The sequence below is a fragment of the Ochotona curzoniae genome, unplaced genomic scaffold (assembly GCF_017591425.1).
Source record: "Ochotona curzoniae isolate NIBS_2020 unplaced genomic scaffold, NIBS_Ocur_1.0 contig_883, whole genome shotgun sequence".
Taxonomy (NCBI): Eukaryota; Metazoa; Chordata; class Mammalia; order Lagomorpha; family Ochotonidae; genus Ochotona; species Ochotona curzoniae.
In genome coordinates this window covers 566112-588350 of record NW_024466599.1, presented here as the reverse complement: position 1 = coordinate 588350, position 22239 = coordinate 566112, and the positions used below count along the sequence as shown (strand labels likewise).

The window sequence follows — 22239 nt, the reverse complement described above, 5'->3', positions numbered from 1 at the left end:
CACACAGAGCAGGCACACGCAGGGGTGACAGTCCACCAGCACAGAGCAGGCACGCGCAGGGGTGACAGTCCACCAGCACAGAGCAGGCACGCGCAGGGGTGACAGACCACCAGCACAGAGCAGGCACACGCAGGGGTGACAGTCCACCAGCACAGAGCAGGCACACGCAGGGGTGACAGTCCACCAGCACAGAGCAGGCACGCGCAGGGGTGACAGTCCACCAGCACAGGGCAGGCACGCGCGGGATGACAGACCACCAGCACAGGGCAGGCACACGCAGGGGTGACAGACCACGAGCACACAGAGCAGGCACGCGCAGGGGTGACAGTCCACCAGCACAGGGCAGGCACACGCAGGGGTGACCATCCACCAGCACAGAGCAGGCACGCGCAGGGATGACAGACCACCAGCACACAGAGCAGGCACACGCAGGGGTGACAATGCACCAGCACAGAGCAGGCACACGCAGGGGTGACAGTCCACCAGCACAGAGCAGGCACACGCAGGGGTGACCATCCACCAGCACAGGGCAGGCACACGCAGGGGTGACAGACCACCAGCACAGGGCAGGCACACGCAGGGGTGACCGTCCACCAGCACAGAGCAGGCACACGCAGGGGTGACAGTCCACCAGCACAGAGCAGGCACACGCAGGGGTGACAGTCCACCAGCACAGGGCAGGCACACGCAGGGGTGACAGACCACGAGCACACAGAGCAGGCACACGCAGGGGTGACAGTCCACCAGCACAGGGCAGGCACACGCAGGGGTGACCGTCCACCAGCACAGGGCAGGCACATGCAGGGGTGACCATCCACCAGCACAGGGCAGGCACACGCAGGGGTGACAGTCCACCAGCACAGAGCAGGCACGCGCAGGGGTGACAGTCCACCAGCACAGGGCAGGCACATGCAGGGGTGACCATCCACCAGCACAGGGCAGGCACACGCAGGGGTGACAGACCACCAGCACCGAGCAGGCACACGCAGGGGTGACAGTCCACCAGCACAGAGCAGGCACGCGCGGGATGACAGACCACCAGCACAGGGCAGGCACACTCAGGGGTGACAGACCACGAGCACACAGAGCAGGCACGCGCAGGGGTGACAGTCCACCAGCACAGGGCAGGCACACGCAGGGGTGACCATCCACCAGCACAGAGCAGGCACGCAGGGGTGACAGACCACGAGCACTCAGAGCAGGCACGCGCAGGGGTGACAGACCACGAGCACACAGAGCAGGCACACGCAGGGGTGACCGTCCACCAGCACAGAGCAGGCACACGCAGGGGTGACCGTCCACCAGCACAGGGCAGGCACACGCAGGGGTGACAGTCCACCAGCACAGAGCAGGCACACGCAGGGGTGACAGTCCACCAGCACAGGGCAGGCACTCGCAGGGGTGACAGTCCACCAGCACAGGGCAGGCACACGCAGGGGTGACAATGCACCAGCACAGGGCAGGCACACGCAGGGGTGACAGTCCACCAGCACAGAGCAGGCACGCGCGGGGGTGACAGACCAAGAGCACACAGAGCAGGCACACGCAGGGGTGACAGTCCACCAGCACAGGGCAGGCACACGCAGGGGTGACCATCCACCAGCACAGGGCAGACACACGCAGGGGTGACCGTCCACCAGTACACAGAGCAGGCACAGAGCAGGCTCATATGTTTAAGCCCCTCCATCATGTCAGCTTTGCCTGGACCCTTACCGTGCCCTAGCACTTCACCTCTGTGTGAGGCTGACAAAGTTCCTGCCTCTCTCGAGTCCTCTTGATCTGTGTTTTTATTTTTAATATTTTTTATTTTTCTCTTTGAATTGCAGAGACAATCAAAAAGAGGTCCTCTGTACAAAGCCCTGAGTCAGGAACTCCCTTCAGGTCTTCCACGTAGGTGTCAGGGACCCAGTACTTGAGCTGAGTTGTCACTTGTTGCCTGGGCCGTGCCTACAGGTGGCAGTCCGATAGAAGAGCTGAGTGTCCCTGGCAGCATCTTAATTTGTAGGCCAGTGTTCCTATTATTAATTTTTCAAAAAGGACTTAAACAAAATTGTTGTTTTCCTCTTGACCTTGGAATTTCAGTATTCCAAGGATGTTAGTTGAAAGGGACGCTTTAAGAATTCATGAGGTGCATTTGTTCCATTGAGCTCCATGGCATGGGGCACCAGGATTCCTGCCCACAGGAGGGCACTAACCCTACTACACAAGTTTTGCATCATGACCCAGGCCCTCTCCCTGCAAACCCGCTGCCCTGCAGGAAGCTCCTGGCACCCTGAGCTGGAGGTGGGAGTGGGCGTCTTCAGCACGTGCAGAAAGCTGGGATGAGGTTCTGCTGAGCCCGATGAGTTCACGTGTAGGAAGGTGATTCTCAGCTTGTGAAGAGGAAGAGGAAGCCCCCTCCCCACCATGGTCTTCCACCCCTGCCCTTCCCTCACCCCACCAGGGGCAGCCCTTGTGGGTCATCACACTTCCCAGCATCTGGGCCATCCCACTGGGCCAGGGTCTAGTTGGGAACCCTGAGACACTTCCCAACTTTGCCCAGCTGCCGTTGCCCACATGTTGGCATGTTGCTCCTGTGGAGTGGTTTCTTGGGGCTAAATCGCGAAGCCCCTGGTTGAATGTCTGACACTCTGTGTTTGCATCACAGTGTTCATAAAGAACTTTATTGCAGCAGTTCATTGAAGTTCAGATATTTTGAAAACAATAACAGGATTCAATTAAGCAAGAATAAGAAAATAGAAGCCTGCTATGCTTCTTCTATCCAGTGGGCATGTAAGCTTGTAGACTGTCCCCCCTGTGGGGTCCAGGACCACATTACCCCCAGTGTGGTGCCTGAGTCACAGTTCCCTTCACATGATCTCACGTGGTGATAAGACTGAATACTCAACAGATGACAGGACTCTATCTCTCTCGGACAGTAATGTCACCAGGCAATCCATCCGGAAAGTCTCCCGGTGCTGTCTGAGTCACCATGTTCACTTACTGACAGAAGGAAATTCTGCAGAGTGGAATGGATTTTTAAACTCTCCTGAAACTGTGTTACACAGAGCCCAGCAAGCTGAGCCTTCCCACGAGTTGCCTCCCAGTTGGTCTTTGTCCACTGTCCCTGGCTTCCTGCAGTAGAGGAGCCACCCAGGCAGTGGCAGGTGCCCCCTGGTCACACACCAATTTCCATGCTACACCTGCTGACCAGACCATGCGCTATGCATGCCACTGGCTGCCAGGGACCTGCTGGGGCCAGGGCAACAGTGCCCAATTGGCCACCATCAGAGTGGGCCCGGCAGGAGGTGCTGAGCCTCACCGACATGCCAGGAGGAAAGACCTGGAGTGTCTGTTCCATTAGCTCATGGAGCTGACAAGAAGCCAGTCAGCCATGCTGCTGATGACCTGGTGGACAAGCCAGGGGAGAACCAGGAGCCACCCCAGGGAGCAACAGTGGGAACTGGCTGCCATGATTATCTGACAGCCCGAATGTCAAAATTCTAGCTGCCCCAAACCAGTGAAAAGCAACCAGAGAAGAAATAGATCAGGCACATGGGTGAACAGTGAGCCACAATCTATTCTAACAGAGAAAATTATCTAAAATCAGAAAATAGCTGACTTATATGCTGTTCACAGCTATTAATATTGTGCAGCCATTAAAAATTAGTTTTAAAGCCTAAACAACAAGGGAAAGTTAAAAACATTAAAAATAAAGATCAAAATATGTAGAAGTGTAAGATCCCATTTAACTACATATAAAATACCAAAACCTTAACAGTCTTTATCTGAAAGAATTATAGATGGCTTTTTCCTTTTATAGTTTTTTTATTGTTGGAAAGTCAGGTTTTACAGAGAGGAGAGACAGAAAGATCTTCATCTGCTGATTCACCCCCCAAGTGGCCGCAATGGCTGGGGCTGAGCCAATCTGAAGCTGAGAGCCAGGAGCTTCTTCTGAGTCTCCATGCAGGTGCATGGTCCCAAGGCTTAGGGCCATCCTCTACTTCCCAGGCCATGGACAGATAGCTGAAAGGGAAGAGGAGCAGCCAGGACACAAACTGGTGCTCATATGGGATCCCAGCATATGCAAGGTGAGGACGTTAACCACTAGGCTACCACTCTGGGCCCCCTTTTCATAGTTTTTTTTAAACATTTCAAGAAGTCCTGTAGTGGTGCCTGAATAATCATTAGACACAAGTGTTACTGTTCTTATATGCAAAACACACGCAGATGACCCAAGCACCCACAGATGCACAATTTTTCAAAAGAACTGGACTTGGGACAACATACAAAATGTGTCCACTCAAAAATAGCAGCAACACGGGTGAGAAGTACACTATGCATGGGAAACCCTGGACTCCTTGGATCCCCAGCCTCAGGGCGGGCCAGCGGGAGCACGGTGCACAGATGTGCCGTCTGGATCCCCAGCCTCAGGGCGGGCCAGCGGGAGCACGGTGCACAGCCATGCTGTCTGGAGAGTTGTCCACTGCACTGCACCTCTGCCCTGTAGGGCCGTGATTTCATAGCATGCCCAGTTTTCACACCTGTTCTACGGATTCAAGTAGTATTTACAGATTCGACACTAGTAATCAGGAATTGCAATCTTGCCCACGATCACTGTTCTCCACAAGTTGGTTGTGAACTTAGCAGTAATATATCAATTTATCATCATTTCAATTATTAAAAACTCAGCCTTCACTAGTCCTTTATTTTTAATATGTTTTATATAATCTAGAAAGAGAAAGAATCATTGGGGAGCTGTGTCCCTAGAATTCAGGGTTTGGTCATGTTTGCAGTATTCGAGAGTGGTAAGTGGGAATGTCTGTGTTTGTACAGATGCGTTCTCTTGAGAAAAGCGTAAGGCAATACAAGTCCATGTTTAAGTTTCTGCATCTGAGTTGTACAAAGGGTATAATGGAATCCCTTGCAAATGGCTTTCAAATTAAAAGTCTGTAAGTTGCACTCTGTGAACTCAGGGACAGTGTGTGGCCAGCAGAGGGAGTCCCACCCAGGGTCCCTGCACTCCATGTGACCATGCCATCTCCATGTGGGACCCAGCTCCCTGCCAGAGTACACACTGAAGGGCAGAGCCGGCAACTTAGATCGCCACCGGCCACTTGGCTGGAGCTCCAGGCTCCTCGCTTTGGCCTGGCCTAGGCCTGGCTGTTACGGGCAGCAAGGGAGTGGACCAGCAGTTGAAAGATTGTTCTTTCTCTCAAGCTCTGTCATTCAAATAAGTGAAAATAGATCAAATTTAAGGTAAGTGGGTAGATGGGGCATGTACTGACTATCCCTGAGTAACACATGCAGGCTCCTCTATTTGATCAAATGCCCACTAAGGCCAAGTGCTGTGAGCCTTGATGAAGTGTGCTAGCAGCTGCCTGGTCCGCAGAACACGCCAGCTGGATTTGTTCTAAGCTGGTCTGGGCTCTATCTGCTTGCTGACAGGCTCTGCTTCTTCATTTCCTCTGATTGTTTCTAAGGAACATTTCTGATTGGCTCATATTCTGCCCGTGTGTGATTCTGCTCCCAGTGTCCCTGCCAAGAAAACGTGAGGAATGGAGTCCACATACTTGTGACTGGAGTCACACCTCTCAGCCTTTCACAGAGGAAAGAGAGACAGGCATCGGAAGAGTTGCTTCCTGTTCCTTTTGTGGCCCTATAATTTATTTCCCGCTATACAGAAATATACTTGGTGTTTTCCTGGAAAAGGAAAGTGGTGACATCAGTGGGCCCAGAAGCCTCTGTGCATTTCAGAGCCACATGTCCTTCAGAGAGCGAGCTGTGCTGTTGTCTTGTTCCCTTGCAGGCCCATGTGCTTTGTAAAGCAACTGGAGATCCCCCAGTATGGCTACAGAAACAACGTCCCCACAACCACACCGCGCTCCAACCTGGCCAAGGAGCTGGAGAAATACTCCAAGACATCGTTTGAGTACGGCGGTTACGACAGCCATGCTTACGGCAAGAGAGCCATAGCTCCCAAGGTGCAAACCAGGGATTTGTCCCCCAAAGGATATGACGATGGTAGGAGGTGCACACTCTTATACGTGAGAGACCATTGCCATTATGATGTTGTTGTTGTGTATATCCATGTGCTACACGGTGGGCCCACGTGTGCTCACATGGAGGGGTGGGGAGCCACGGTCCCAGGACACCCCCTGGCAGCTGCAGGGAAGGGGCCATCCCACAACCACATGTTGGGGGTGCAGGTGCAGGGGTGATCACTGGTCATTGCCACACCAGCAGCCTGGTCTGACAGATCTCTTTGAAGTTTGTGTTACTGGCAGATAGCACAGCGAGAGTCCATTCTCAGTCTAGTGAAGCAGCTGTCTGCTGTGGATCAGCTTGGCACATTCAGAGTGTGCTAAGCCACCGAGGCTGCCACAGACACAGTAGGGACTGCTAAAGTGCCCAAACCCTGGGGTTTCCAACTTGTGAGCAGGGTGACTGCTCACCTCCCCATCCTCCTCAGGCCTGTCAAGAACTTTGTGTTCTTGTCTAACTGGGGACAATGACGTGAGAAGCGAGTGGTGAAGGTGGTGTTGGTCAGAAGGCCACTCACTTGCTGTGTGTGGAACTCTGAGATCCGACACCTCACAGGAAGGGCCACTGTGGTTCCTTGGCGGCTTCCTGAATCCAGGTCCGGCGTGCTAGCCTGGGAACCACATCACTGCAGAGTTGATCTGGCAGGCAGCTTGTTGGAGTTGGTGGAGAAAGCCGGTTGCTGCCCGAGTTCACTCATGGGATGCTGTGTGTTCCATGCCCAGGATGCTGGGACCAGGGGCAGCGCTCTGGTGCTGGGGCTGGGGTTTCCAGTCAGGATGGTGCAGCAGAAGGGAGGGTTAGGTCCCTCTAGACTTCGTGACTCCTGGAGAAGGATAGTTCATGACCAGCACAGCTCACACACCAAAAGCACCTGCACTGAGTCCTGAGGAGAATCCTCTCGCAATGCAGTGTGAGTTTCCGCATGTGTCTCTAAGCTGTGCTGTTTCTTACCTTAGTAACAGTTTGTTTACTGAAACAGGTTTGGTTCTTTGGTGGGTCATCTACTGATGACACTTACATATCATTGCTCATATTCAGAAACCCAGATTGCAGCGACAGAAGGGTGTGAGTGCAGGTGTAGCTGGAATCCTGACTGGGCTTGTCTGCTTGTGCAGTGTAAGAGCGTGGGCTTGCAAGCTTTGTTACCTCCTGGGTCCCCGTGAGGACCGGGAAAAGTTCCCTCCCCACCACTGAGGCTCTGCTGCCATCCCCAGGTCCTTGGCATCTTGGGGCAGTCTGGTAAATTCCCTCAGTAGAGACTCGTTTCTGTGTGTCTGTTTTGAGGCTGCTGTCCTGTGTGGCCTGATTTCATCCACCTGGTTGTGAACTTGGCTGCAGCCTCAGGGCGAAGGGTGTGTCTGGGAGAGGCTCTGACCTTCAGGAGTGTGTCCACAGCCCTGACCTGAGAGGACTAGAAGCCAGGCCACCATTCAGGGACTGTGTGACCCCACGCAGCTGGATCCTTCTGGGCACCCCAACCCCAAGAGCAGAGTCGGGGGTAGGAGTCTCATACTGTTCCCTGCCCAGGCCATTGTGAAGGCCAGGCGTTGGCCAGCTGTGGATATGTGGTACCCACTGTCACTCACTGTCATGTGCCAGGGAAGCACAAGAACGCAGACAGGACACATGGTCACCAGCCCTCCAGAAAGCAGGAGTCGCTGGAACAGCCAGGCAAGGGCTCAGGGCTCGTTCCCTAGGCTGGGGTCAGGAAGCCACACTGACATCACGGCTCTGCAGAGACAAGTTGGCAGCTCTTTGGGAATAGCCTCACCTACCAGTCTAGCAATGTCACAGGGAGGGTTTGTGAAGACCAGGTGGCCTGGACTGGGCTGTCACAGGGACACAGTCCAGGACTGCTGACCTATGCCTGGGTGCCAGCTAGCAGACACTGGGTGACTGTACCTTTACCAAGCCTTGCTTCAGAAGTCCAAAGAATTGAGTCATCACTCATTAGAAACAGAACAATCAGCCTGTATGGGGAAGGAAAGGACCATAGCCAAGGAGGTGCAGATGGATTAGACAAGAAGGAGGGTGCCTGCCCAGTTTTGGGATGCCAGGGTTAGGGCCCCACAGCCTGCCAGGCTCTACCTGGTGGCCTATTAGCTTTAGACTGACTGCAGCTGCCTGTATATCTGTCCATACATTGGACTGGCTCTTCTTTCCAAGAACAAGTGAGAAACAAACCCTGACACGCAGGGAAGTCCAGTCCCTCCAGCCTGGGAGAATTGGTCTGAGCTGTGCCCACAGAGATAGCGTAGGCATGATCCCAAACTGGCATGGACATTATGTGAAGGCAAGTCTACCCATTGGCTGGCCAGGAAAATGGGGTCCAGAGAAACTGGCTTGGAGCTCCAGGAGGGAGAGGGAGAGGGAGAGAGTCATGTGTACCCTGAGGAGCTGGGTGCCTCCTGCAGGAAGCACAAATCTGTGAGGGCTGACCAGGAGGGTGGAGGCAAGGCATCCCTTGCACCCTGCGCCCATCCCTGCTCTGGAGCCACCTGCTCTTCCAAAGACTTCCCTGGGCTCCTAGCCACCCTGGGCTGCTCCCAGATGCTCCAACAGCCGTGTGCACCTGCCACTCATCCGCAGCCAACCATAGGGAAAATGCCTATGCCACCTCATCATGAATTCCTGGCAAGCAACTCTGTCTGCAGAGGCACCAGGCCCTCCTTGAGCATGAGGAGGGGCTTGAAGCAGAGCTTCCTCCCTGTTGGGTCTGGTGGGCAATGACTTGTGTTGATCCAGCAGGACATTCTTACCAGAAAGTACCTGCTGTTCAAGCCGGATTTTGTCTCCATGTTTTGGTTTGTTGGTGGTGAAACTGCGTACAAACTGCAGGAGCCGGTGCCCTGGATTGAGATGAGGGAGCCTGAATGGGATCAGACGGTCCCAGCTGCTGGCGGCTTTCAGGGCATGCTGCCTGTGTTGACTTTGCCTGTCTAAGACATGGGACCACACCCCACAGGAGGAGCAGGCTGCTGGAGGGCTTGGGGAGGGAGATTCTGATGCTGTTTGCAGCCACAGGGGACTCTCAGAGCCGCCTACGTCCTTCTCTGCATGCAGTGCCCACTGGACCTATTAGGCTGTTCTGGCATTGCAGCGGCCCTGGGAATGAACAAATGCTTTGTAACGTGCCGAACTCTGAGCGCCTTGGTCACTAGCTGTCCTTATCTGCTAATTGATGTGAAGCAACTTCCCTGGAAATAACTTGTTTGTCAGAGGAGAAAGCAGGTGCTGTCCTTATTAAGCTATGTCCCTGACAAAGCTGGGCTCACGAGGCAGGTTAAGGAGGCACCACCCACCTGCTGCTCACAACTCTGCAGCACTCCCTGGTGGCAGTGGGGTGACCACAGCAGTGCCAAGTGTGGCAGGAGTGATCTGCCAGGAGGCCCTGGGGACAGTGCACAGATGAGCCTCGGTTATCTCCAGTAAAGGGATGCCATTCCAGAGTGACCGAAGAGACAGAAGGCAGATACTGTTGTTTTGAGAACCATGTAGTAAGAAGAAATAGAGAAGAAAGCCAGTGCCAAGTGGTTGGATGAGGCCTGCTGTGTCCACACAGCATCATCCCAAAATGACCCCTTACAATTTACGCACCTGCAAGGGAACATACAACTCAGGGTGCCTGAGAGCCATCCAAGTGAGAGGAGGCCAGGAGCTGTGGGTTTACGAAAGACTCCCAGTCCTTACCTTTCTTCTTAATGCAAGTACTTCCTGTTTCCTGAGCTGGCTACAACCCCCCATCAGTGTACTGATATTCTCCAATGAGAATGTGAGAGCTGGAGTCACAGGCCTCGGGCTATACCCAGTTGTAGCTACAGATTCCCCATGGCTCGTGGGGACCATGGGACAGGCCTCAGCCTTCCCCCAGTCCTGCAGTCCATCACTGGATGTGGACATCTGCATCGCCAGCTCTGGGACGTGTTGGCACAGCCCAGTGGTATGGTGTGTCACACCGTGCAGGCTGGCTGTGTGCTCCTGGGCTGTATAGTGGAGTCTGGGTGTAACCTGGTATCTGTCAGGGGCTGGCAGTAGCCAGGGTGGCTCCTCTGGAGTGCCGAAAATGGTCAGGGTGACACTCTAAGGCACTCCGTCCTCATGTCCTAAGAGCACCAAAATTGAAGCTTTTAGCAACCACTTATTCCTCTTGATCTGAATCTGGTGTTTTGGTGAGCTTCTTGGGAAGGCTCCTGCTGACCATGTATGCAAAGTGCAAGGTAGTTGTTCAGCTTTCTTCCCTCTCTCCGGGAGGAAGTTGGGGCCCAGGTCCAGAACTGCTAATGCCACAGCAAACAGCCAGGGGAGCAGGCGGCTGCCAAACCTTTGTCCTCCCAGCATCGCGAGTGTCAGCATGGAGCTCTGCCAATGAGGACTAGGGCAGCCCATGCACAAGCAAACCCAGACACACCCCTGCCCACTCCTGACAGCAGCACCTTCCCAGGGGCCGCTCCGGAAATAAGGAGCTGAGAAAAGGAGTGACTGGAACAGGTGCGAGGCCAGGAGCCCCAGGTTCCCTGCCTTATCCCCACTGCCCCACTGAATTCCAGCCAGAGCGTATGGCCTCCGAGCAAACAGGGGGCTGCAGCCCTAACTGGCAGTGCTGGTCCTTAGCAGTCACCAGCCCAAACACCACCTAGCCTGTGTTGGGAGGAGTCTTGAGAACAGCTCTAGCAGACAGCCCAGGCTGCTATAAGACAGGTGAGGGGCACCTACAATCATGCCTGTGCCCACAGGTGCAACCCATGTTAGGATTATAGGATGGGGATGCTGTGGCCCCAAGTCCACATCCGCAAACCCATGGTGCCCACAGGCCCAGAAATGGCTACTGCATCCCCTCCCAGCTGAGGGAGCCTTGGCCTGTGACAGGTGCCACACCCAGGGAGCTGAACTTGCATTCCCTAAGGCTGACCCCGCTGGAGCAGCTGCTCCCCAAACTGGTCATCTCCCACTACAAGTGTGTGCTTTAATGGGACTTGGTGACCTCCCCCAAGGCAAACCCCTCCCTGTCCCTCTCACAGGAGGCCTAATGGAAGGAAGCCACCTGGGGGCCGCTTGCCTCTGCATCAACCCCGCCCCACGCTGTGTGTGTGAAGGCAGGGGAGGGGAGGGTGAGGGCTGGGCTGTGTTTCAGTTGTGCCCTGGGCTGGGAGTCAGCCCTGCCCATGTCCCTGCAGCCAAGCGCTACTGCAAGAACCCCAGCCCCAGCCCCAGCAGCAGCAGTAGCTACGCGCCCAGCAGCGGCAGCCTGAGCTGTGGTGGCGGCAGCAGCGCCAGCAGCACATGCAGCAAGAGCAGCTTCGACTACACGCACGACATGGAGGCAGCGCACATGGCAGCCACAGCCATCCTCAACCTGTCCACGCGCTGCCGTGAAATGCCGCAGAACCTGTCCACTAAACCTCAGGACCTGTGCGCCACGCGGGTACGCACCCCTGGGTGGGTGGGTGGGTGCGAGTCCTGCCGTGTTCTGCCTGCCTGGCCCAAGTGAACCTGAGCTCACAGTGCAGCCCATGTCATGCCTGAGACCCATGGAGAGAATGCACAGCTGCTCACACACCCCAGGGAGGCTGAGGCACCGCTGTCGGGAGACCCGCATGCTCAGGACATTGCCCAGTGAATTCAAGGCAGCTCTGGCTGGCATGGACTCCCAGATGCTGCGGTGGAGTGCAGATTCGGGGTTGGAGGGGGCAATTAAGGATTTCCCTTCTGGGATGGAAGTTCCTTCTGCCAGAAAGAACATCCTGGCCACAATCCTCCCCAGACACACGACCACAGAATGCTCTGCAGTCTGCTCTGCCATGGCAGCTGATGAGCCCGGCAGGGGAGCACTAGCCAGTGACCTAAGGAGCCAAGAGCAAGGCTGGCTCAGGAGAAGAAAGCCAAGGCTCACCCCACTCGCTCGCACTCAAGCAGGCATTAGGAGCCCCAGAGGGTAGGGAGGCTGGAAGTCAGGGAGGGGCTCGACTTCTACAGAACAGCTTACATGCTTGGTTGAGTGGCTACAGGATGGGCCTCGTCTTGGGGCATGGTGGGTGCGTGCTGGGCTATGGCTGTGGGACTCTACCTCCTGGACACACTCTGCCCTCCCCTTGCTGGATCTTGCCTATGCCATCAGATCCATGCACAATCCAGAGAACTTCAAAAAGTTCCTGCAAGATGAAACACAGGTTTAGATTTGTGCAAAAACTGTTGGAACTGTGCAGCTTTTTTATAATACTTATCTCCTGTGAACTGGTTGAAGACCCCTTATATATACAGATTTCAACAAATTTTATACCAAAATATAATCTTTTAATTGCATCTTCCATGAACTTCTAAAGTTTCTGTTAACCCACACCTCCCCTGTTTTAGTCTCTTGGGTACTGAAACTAGAGAGAAATTGAAATTTCTCCCTTCAATGACCGTCTTTTGCCCAAGCTCATTTCTAAAATTGAAAATATCTTTGAGAGAAAAGGGAGGGAAAAAGAATAGAAGGCAGCAAATACAGAAATAGGTGGATGGACAGTGACCAGATGGTTAGTGCATGGATGGACAGAAAAACTTCAGCGGGTGGGTAAAGGGCAGGTGAAGAGTCAGATGTGTGTACAAATGGGAGACTGGTGGAGGGCTGGGTGTGTGGGTGGGTGCCTGAGTGGACAGGTGGAGGGCTGAGTGTGTGTGTGTGGATGCCTGGGTAGACAATTTGGAGGGCTGGGTGTGTGCATGGCTGCCTGAGTGGACAGGTGGTGGGTTGGGTGTGTGCATGAGTACCTGAGGAGACAGGTGGAGGGTTGGATGCATGGGTGCCTGGGTAGACAGGTGGAGGGCTGGGTGTGTACATGGGTGCCTGAGAGGACAGGTAGAGGGTTGGGTGTGTGCGTGGGTGGACAGGTGGAGGGCTGGGCATGTGCATGGGTACCTGGGTGAACAGGTGGAGGGCTGAGTGTGTGGGTGGACAGCTTGAGGGCTGGGTGTGTTGAGGGGTTCCTGGGTGGGTAGACTTGGGTGGGTGGATAGACAGACAAATGGGTGGCTGTGTGGGTAGGCAGATGACTGAATGGACAGATGGACAGTTGAGTGAGTGAACGGATGGAAGATTGATGGGTACATGGGCAGGTGGATGGCTAAATGAGCAGCTGGGTGGGTGAGTGTGTCCTTGAGGGTCTGCAGCTGCACCTGGATAGGCCGGGTGGCCCCTGCAGGACTGCTGTGTTCACCTAGAGGTGCTGGAAGGAGCTCCTCTGTGAAGACAGGACTATGGCCTGGGGGCTAGACAAGGCACTGCAAGTGAGCCAAACCAAGCCAAACCACCCTGTTTGTATCCACAGAATCCTGATGTAGAGGTGGATGAGAATGGGACCCTGGACCTCAGCATGAACAAGCAGAGGCCGCGGGACGGCTGCTGCCCCATCCTGACCCCCCTGGAGCCCATGTCGCCTCAGCAGCAGGCGGTGATGGGCACACGCTGCTTCCCGCTGAGCGAGGGTGACTGCTGGGACCTGCCTGTGGACTACACCAAAATGAAGCCTCGAAGGATAGACGAAGAGGATTCCAAAGAGATCACCGTAGGTCCCTCCCCGACCCACCGGGGGCGTGCAGGGCTTGGGAAGGGGCCGCCAGGTGTACAGGTGCCTCCAAGTGATGGATGCTTGTTGCTGAGGAGTCTGTTTCCTTACCAATCATTTCTCTAAGAAGCAGTGTGGATGGCACCCGGGGTCATCCTGTGGTGAGCAGTGCCAACCCAGCGTTTCTCCCAGGAATCAGTCCCTCGACTGGGGTGCTGTGCACTGTCAGCTCGCTGCCTTCTTAAGCTGCAAGGAGAGTGACCTGAGGGCGGGCCCCCCGCAGCAGCACCACATGCAAGGCCCAGAGCATGTTTTTAAGGTAGTCACTATCTGAACCTTCAGGTCATTAAAATAGAGCTAATTCCTCTTTAGGCAAAGAAATAGGTTTTCATTTTGTTTACTGGACCTTCTCTTCCCAGTCCAGTTCTAAAGAATGTGACAGTTGCAGTTGACTGGAAAATGAGCGTATTTTAGTACAAAAGGGAGGCCACCATCGAAGTGACAGGATCCCACGGTGGCAAGGAGTGTGGTGGCCATGCAGGGAAATGGCTCCTAGACGGGCACAGGCAGTAGAGGTGCCTGTCCAGGAGCCACTTCCCTCATTCTTCAAGTTCACTTAGCCACCTTGCATCCCAGATGTCTGCTCTCCTCTCCTTCAGGATGGAAGTATGTATTTTAGTGAAAGTGAAATCCTCAGACCACACTCAAAGCTCAGCCTCTTGTGACCACAAGCCTGCTGACATTGCTCGGTCACTGCGACCCGACGCCCTTAGCCCAAGCAGTAAGAGTGAGTGACATGCACTGAGCACGCCTGGTCTATGTAAAGTGATTCTAGCTGTTGGCACAGACTCCTCGGGTAGTTGTAGGTGTGGCACTCCTGTAGGAGTCGGCGTGCAGCCCAAGTGCTGCCTGAGGCAGTGGTGCCCGGCCAATGGCTGGCGGTGTGCGCTGACAGAGGCCAGCATGGAGCGGTGGTCAGCGGCGGCTGGCCAGGTTCTAGCACTGAGGGCAGGGGATGAACACACCACTTGCTTTTGCAGAAGGAACTTGCCAAGCCAGAGCTTCAGGAGATTGCAGGCTGAGCAGGCTGAGGCCGAGCCCCGCGGGCCGCCCCACACTGCCCTCCTGAACCTGTGTTTTGCCTGCAGCCGGAAGACTTGGACCCATTCCAGGAGGCTCTGGAGGAGAGGAGGTATCCCGGGGAGGTGACCATCCCGAGTCCCAAGCCCAAGTTCCCCCAGTGCAAGGAGAGCAAAAAGGACTTGATAACGTAAGCATGGCGGGAGGCGGCAGCGGCTCTCCGGCCCCCTTTCTGCCTATCTTTAAGCCCGGATCTGCACAGGCCTTGCGTTTGAGCATGCGACACCCGCAGCCCTAACTGTCTTGAGCTGCGGTCTTGCAGAATGAGGAGCTGACCGTGGACTTGCTTGTTGTCACCGCTGCTGCCATGCGGTGCGTTCCGCAGCTTCTCTTCTGGGTGCTTAATCCCCCTCGCAGACATTGCAGCTAAACTGGAAACAATGAAACTTTTTTTAAAAAAAAAAAAAAGTTAAAAAAAAAGAAAGAAAGAAAAAAGAAAAAACCTACTTACTATTTTGGCTGTTTTTGTTTTTGTTTGGTGGCAGATGTCCAACTCCAGGGTGTGATGGGAGTGGTCATGTGACTGGTAATTACGCCTCACACAGAAGGTGTGACTTCATTTTTTTCATGGTGGATTCTGTCTTTTCAATTTATTGTTTTCAGCTTACCTCAACAATGCTGTCAAAGTAAAACTGTTGAATTCTATGTCAATCCTCTAAGTGCTATATGTTGACCTTCAAAAGCTTGTTGATTTCGCTGGTGTATAATGTCTTTTAATTCTTAAATGAGCTACCTAAATTCACAAAATCTTCTCAAAGTTTAAACCAAAAGGCATAAGTATTTTATCTTATTTTTAAAAATACATGTCTTAGCAGCAATGCTTTCCTAACTTGATCTTTGGACATATACAGAGTGGATTAGACCTAAAAATTCAATATACAGCACTTGCCCCATTGCCCCATTCAACTTTTTGATTTTGCCCTTCATGTTGTCTTTGTTCGGGAGGCGGCGCTGGCCAGCGGTGCACTCACCTGCCTCTCCTGGCCTGTCTTGCAGTCTGTCCGGATGCCCCCTGGCGGACAAAAGCATCCGAAGCATGCTGGCCACCAGTTCACAAGAACTCAAGTAAGCCTTATGGGAATGGTTCTCTACTACAAAGCTGTTGGTGCGGCGGCTCCTAGGCGGTGGGGCTTGGCCAGGAATCACGGGGCGTCTGTGTGCCTCTGAGTCCCCGGGGCTGGCCCTGTGTCCAGCCACCTTTCTGCCTTTGTCCCTGACCTTGGCCAACTCCAGTTCTTTCCCATCAGACCCTGTGTGCCTCATGCTTGAGAGCCCTGACAGCTGACCCTCAGACACTTGCACGCAGAGCTGCTCAAGCATTCAGGAAACCTTTGTAATTTTGGGAAACTCTAAAGCATTGTACACATTGGAAATGTGAATGCTTCGATAGCATCAAGGCTAAGGTTCTGCGAGGACAGAAAGTGTCCTGTGCCTTACATGTCACATGGCCTTAGTGGATGCTTCTGTGGTCACATGCTCACCGCATGGACACACGCGTCCTCTGGTAGTTCCACACCCCTCCGGTGCCCACCTGTGACTTTGCAGCATGGGCATGGCCAGTGGAGGCAGCTAGCACCAGACAGTTTCTCCTCCTGTGTGCCCCACATTCAGGTCCTACGCAAGTTTGGAAGAAGTAGGGACAAGTCGCAGAGAGCATAGCAAGCCCATACCCACCCAGGTCCAGCATCTAGGAGCATGAGTAGGGAAGGAAGACGTGTGCTTGAGCCTGCCACGGCTCCTGTCGTGATGAGAACTAGGGCTCCCAAATCGCTGTTGGCGTCTCTTGGCATCCCATCCCGCTTGGTAACGCACTGCTCGGTTGTCGATCAGTGTGAGAAGGCTTTGCTGCACAGGCAGACAGCGCTTGTTCCCAGGCATACACCTGGACCCTGTCCTGGCACAACCCCAGCCCAGATGGCGGACAGGGCTTTGTCTCATGCCATGTCATCTCTTGCAGGCTTCCTGCCCAAGGCCCTAGTGCCATAGATCACCTGCTCGTCTTCAGTGACTTCCTGTACTAGCCTTTCCGACAACAGAGCTTGGCCTTTGCTTCCGCAACACAGATGCCCTGGGCTTCCTCGGCTGTGGCACATCCACAGCACTGCCTCTGGACAGACCTCAGAATTGGGGTGCTGGCAGGGCCATATTGGCCCGAGGGTTGGGATGTCCCTCTGCCCAACCACACATGTCACGGCCAGCACGTGACCTCCGCACGCAGAGCTGGGCACACTGCCCCACATTTCTTGATGAGAGTGCCTATGTATGCTAGCCACATCTGCAGGCCACAGAGACTGGCTGTGCATGGAAAGGAGCCCTGCCACCTGCCCAGGTCCCAGGACCCCGGGATCAGGGCTGTCTGTGGGTGTGGCTGTCACAACTCACATTCTCACGCCCAGCCTGAAGTTCATGTTGACCCAAAGTCCCCAGCAGACCTGTTCTTTCTCTGCTTCTGGCACTTTCACCTTATCTTCCTTCACCATCAACATCTTCAGAGGTGGGCGGCCCTCTAGGCACAGTCCCAGCTGGGCCTGGGTGGGGCCCATCACCTCTTTCTTCTGGGCAGTGGCCCATGCCTGATTCCACTCCATCCGAGAGCCACACCCATTCCTAACCTTGTCTCTGCAGAAAGTGGGTTCCATACTGATGGTCCATTCTGGAAAATATGAGCCTGATTGACTTCCCAAAATGGTCTTTCTCAGTTAAGGACTCTGCAGAACAGGAGTTTCAGCTACAAGTCTCTTTCAAAAAAGCCGAGTGTTTAAGCGACAGACATTGGCTTGATGACGCATCCTTGGAAACTGGTGAAACCACAGACTGTGCCCATTCTCCTTTAAGCCTTGACACTGACAACAGCTTCTCCTCATTGCTGGTCCATTTGTTCATCTAAAAATGGTCTTTTGGACAATTTTACCAAGCACAGAAGCCTGCATTCATCTCTTTAAAGCTTCCAGCAGTTTTCTGTAGAATAATCCAGGCATGTGCCTTCTTGGACATGTTATCCATGTGTGTATGTTTTTAAAAGCTCTGATTAATCTGGGCAGCATCTTGCTGCCTCGGTGTGCAGTGCAGTGCTCTACCCTTCCCAGAGACATCAGAAAGGGTTCACAATCTTCTCCAATGGGCGTCAGCCAACATCTGAGAGTCTCTGGATACTTTGCTCTTGCCACATCCAACATTGCATCGTGGGAGTTGGCTGTTATCACACACAGACATATTCTGCCCATAAACTCTGGGTCCTGCTTGAGGCAACACTTGGACGGGTATCATCTTGGGCAGCTAGTATGGGGCAGCAGGCAGTCTGTGTTTGGTTTTGTGTAGGATGTAAACTGGGCACATATTAAAATGTAGAGCATGCACAAATCTTAGTCGATCTTTGCTCCTGGCCCATTCAAAGGGGATGCTTAGTCCTGGGCCAGAAGAGGTGGCGGTGGTGGGGCATGAGGGAAAGAAACTGGACAAGGTAAATGGGAGTCACCCAGGCCAGGAACCCCTGTGCTCTAACACACAACCTTGGTACCATGAGCTAAGTCTGCAGTCACACCACACCTGCTGTGAACCCAGAACACGGAAAACCCACAAGAATAACGCTGGGTACACCCACATGAGTTCTCCTGGTGAGAAGTCAGCCTCACACCAGCTCTGACTCCAAAAGGAAGTTTGTTCTCTTACAGCTTCCTGGTAGAGCCTACAAAGCTTAGCATCATGGTCAGGCTTTTCATCTTAAGGAACCGTGTCTTCCCAGGAGCTCTTCTGCCTCTGGAGGTGTGCTCAATGGCAGACACTGGCACAATGTAGGTGAGTTAGCTCCAACAAAACCCTATGGGAGCCAGATCAAGTGGGCTTCGATCAGAGGCAGTTAGCACTAAAATGGGCTTCCACTTCCACTCTGCTAAACTTAGAAATGCTTGTTGGCTGCTCCGTCTCCCAGGAACCTTTAGTGTGCGTCCTTGACAGGAAAGCAAGTTGAGGCCCATGATTCACCCTCTTGTTGATCACTGAGGGGGCGCGCAGCTGTTTAGTTTCCTGTCTATATCCCAGATATTTGAAGCTTAAACAGATAAGAATTTTACCACATGGAACGTACATCCTTTTTCATTAAGCTTAGGTTATGTTGATTTTGAATAAATCACAAATCAAAGAGATAAAACTATGAACTTCAGCCCAGATTTTACATTTGCCCAAATGTCACTCTAGGTTGCCCTGGCTGGTTGCTCAGGTGTGGGGCAGTGTGCTGCAAGGCCTTACCTACCTGGGTACATTGGACATGCTCACCCCATACCCCCACCGTGCCGACAGCAGGGGCGGGGGAAGGGCTCCTGGGTATGTCCCTTTCCTCGTCCTGCCTCCTCCGCATCATGACAGCTAGAGCTGTGTGTACTGCCCGCAGATCTCTCAGCTTGCTTTACCGCTGGCCTCAGTGTAGGTCTGGCCCCTCTGCGGAGGTGCCCCCTTCAGAGACGGCTGCTGTGGACCACCTGGCTCCTGTGAGGGAGGCTGCCCTCCAGCAACTATCAGGGGCCCTTTGAGATGTGAGCGGCAGAGCTGTGATGAGACAGGCATCCATGTACCATCCCCAAAGCCGCTTAGCACTGCTTCTGATGAAGTGCTGCCTGCCTGGGGAGGGCAAGTTGAAGTGAGCTTCACCCCTCGGAGGTGGGCAGCAGTCATTCCTCTGGGTCAGGTGCACAGGGGTCAGCCAGCGGAGCCAGCGCTTGCATGCCTTCTTCCCACGATCAGCACTGGCTCGCACCCCACAGAGCCTGGGAAGCAGCAGAGATGGCTCGTGTGGGCCCGGCCACCCTCGTGGGAGACCTGGATAGGGCTCTGGCTCCTGGCTCCTGCTTGCCGAGACCTGGCTTTTGCAGCCCTTCGGAGAGTGAACCAGCAGGTGGAACATCTATTTGTCTACCTCTTCCCCTCTCTGTCACTGTGCCTCTTGGGTGAAATAACAGACCTTTGAAAAATGGCAGAAGTGTAAGTGTAGCCATGTAATGATCCCTCACACCCAGTCAGACCCAGGCCACATGTATACATTGCATGCACATGTGCAGTGTACATGTGTGTGTAAGTATGCTTACTGGGTACAGACAGTGCGTGTGACCACATATGTCCACATGCACATGTATACACAAATATTCTCTCATCTACTCATATGCCTGTACATACACACTTAGTCTCACAGTTTTACTATAACCAAGAAATTTCTATGTACATTTTTGAAGATTTACTCATCATTTATTTACTTGAGAGGGTGATAGAGGGGGGAGACAGAGAAGGGGAGAGATCATCTCTTTGCAGGTCCACTCCCCCAAATTACAGCAACAGTGGGGCCAAGTCAGACTTGAGCCAGGTCTCCCACATGAGTGCCAGGACCCGGGTCCCTCAGCCACCATCCTCTGCTTACCGGGGGCACTGGCTGGAGGCCGCAGCAGAAGCAGAGAAGCTGGGACGCAGGTGACACTCAGCTACAAGATGTGGGCATTGCAAGCCAAGGCTTGAAGAATCTTTTCGCAGCACCCCTGTCCCCCACAGTGCTTCTCACATGGGATCAGCCTGAGCAGTATGGCACTTCTGAGCCAGACATTGATGTACAGCATGGACTTAGATCTATCGTCTTTATTCCGTCTGAAACGTTGGCACTGTGGATTTTCCAAATACTCTGTAAGATACAGTTTGCTGCACATGGGTATTCTTTTATTAGAATAAATAGGACCAATTTAAAATAAGCTCCATATAGGAAGTGTTAGCTAAGTACAATATAACAAAACTTCTAAAATAAGAATGTTTGAGAGGACTCAAATTATCTATGCCTGCTCACACATGCACACATGTGTGGCAAATGTGAGCATGCAGCCAATAGTAAGTGGACCCATGCTGGATAGCTCGGGTCCTAGGGCATTGGCCACATGAAGAGACGAAGTCCCAGAGCCCAGGGTCCTGCTTCTGAAGTTGCCATTGCTGTGGCAAGCCCGGCAGGAGGCTCCCACTGCTGGCCATGCCCACCTGTCCAGGGCCCTGGCACTGCTGCTCTGCTGGAGCCCTGCTCAGAGTCACCTTCCTTTTCTCTGTTAGGGAGCAGCAGGCATGGTGATGCAGCAACAGCTCCAGGTGTGTTGCTTTGGGGTTCTGTCTTCTTTAGCTTTAAATAGACTCACTCAGAAGTCAAACGAACAAGACAACAAGAAATGCTAGTGTGTGGCCTCTCCCCACTGCCCCCTGCCCTCAGGGTCTTTGTGACAGGTGGCAGGCCTGTCACTATCATTGTCACTATCATTGATAATGTCCGATATAGCTCACCTGAAGTTGTACAGCTCGAAGTACTAAGTGAATCCATGGGCAGGAAAGGTAGAGCTAATATCTTCTGAATGACTTGGCGACGATTGTAGTTTTGATGCAGCTGAGAAAAGGGTCATTTTTCTGCAGCTCTCTTGAGCTGCACTGGCAGACTTGACTCGAGCCCTTGAACAGTCCAGAGGAACAGAGGAGCCTGGGACCTCAGGACAGACGCATGCCTGGTGTGTCCTGTAGTGAGCGCCATGGAGTGTCTGAGTATTACAGTTGAGGTTGTCTCATTCATACATGTGAGTTGTCCCAGCTGGATCCCAGCACCACAGTCAGCTCTCCTGGCAATTGCCCCAGTCCTGGCATCCCAGGGTCTTCCTGCATGGGGGAGCCACCTGAGAACCCCTTGTGGGCTAACTGCCTGGGCACAGAATGGGAGCAGAAATCTCCAAGAGCACCCTGACCTGCACATGGTTCCTTCATTCACTTCAAACATACCCCATTACTTCTGGAGTTTCTCCAGGCACTCACAGCCAGTTAAAGCAAAATAAAAATAGAACTCTGAAAACACAGATCCTAAATATACCTTGGCAATAGAGGAGGCAAACAGGATATGGGGCTGGGACCAGGGTGGGGTCAGACAGTGAGGCAAGGTGAGCGAGTGGGGAAGCAGTGAGAGCTGGCTGGGCAGCGAGTGCATGCGGAACAGGAGTTCCAATCAGGCAGGACAGGTAACTCATCCTGAGTCTCGGGACGAGAGGGCTGTGGACAGAGCCTGAACCCGACAGAGCTCAGAGAGTGGGCTGTGGGGCCAGGGATTGGAGTAAGGACAACCCATGAGATACCAGAGGGGACCGGCAGTGGGGGTTCCCTACAATGAGTCCTTCAGAGGACTGCCTTTAAAAAAAATGATCTATTTATTTTTTTATTGCCAAGTCAGATAAACAGAGAGGAGGAGAGACATAGAGAAAGATCTTCCATCTGATGATTCACTCCCCAAGTGACTGCAAAGGCCAGTGCTGTGCCATTCTAGAGCCAGGAACCAGAAATTTCCTCCAGGTCTCCCACACGGGTGCAGGGTCCCAAGGCTTTGGGCCATCCTTGACTGCTTTTCCAGGCAGCTGGGATGGGAAGTGGAGCTGCCAGGATTAGCATCAGTGCCCATATGGGAGCCCGGTGCATTCAAGGTGAGGACTTTAGCCGCTAGGCAACTGTGCCGGTCCCGAGGACCACCTTTGTCACAGGAGAG

The 22239-nt window shown here is 53.6% G+C and overlaps 1 protein-coding gene across 6 annotated transcripts in view; it reads left to right on the top strand.

Annotated features, from left to right (window-relative positions):
* MYT1L (myelin transcription factor 1 like) overlaps positions 1 to 22239 on the top strand; it is a 132983-nt gene that overhangs the window by 66054 nt on the left and 44690 nt on the right. For all 6 annotated transcript variants that reach the window (XM_040993907.1, XM_040993910.1, XM_040993911.1 and 3 more), the window contains 5 exons: positions 5789 to 6003; positions 11199 to 11446; positions 13332 to 13568; positions 14717 to 14838; positions 15705 to 15773. In XM_040993907.1, coding sequence (XP_040849841.1) covers positions 5789 to 6003; positions 11199 to 11446; positions 13332 to 13568; positions 14717 to 14838; positions 15705 to 15773 — 891 coding nt within the window. The remainder of the gene's footprint in view (positions 1 to 5788; positions 6004 to 11198; positions 11447 to 13331; positions 13569 to 14716; positions 14839 to 15704; positions 15774 to 22239) is intronic.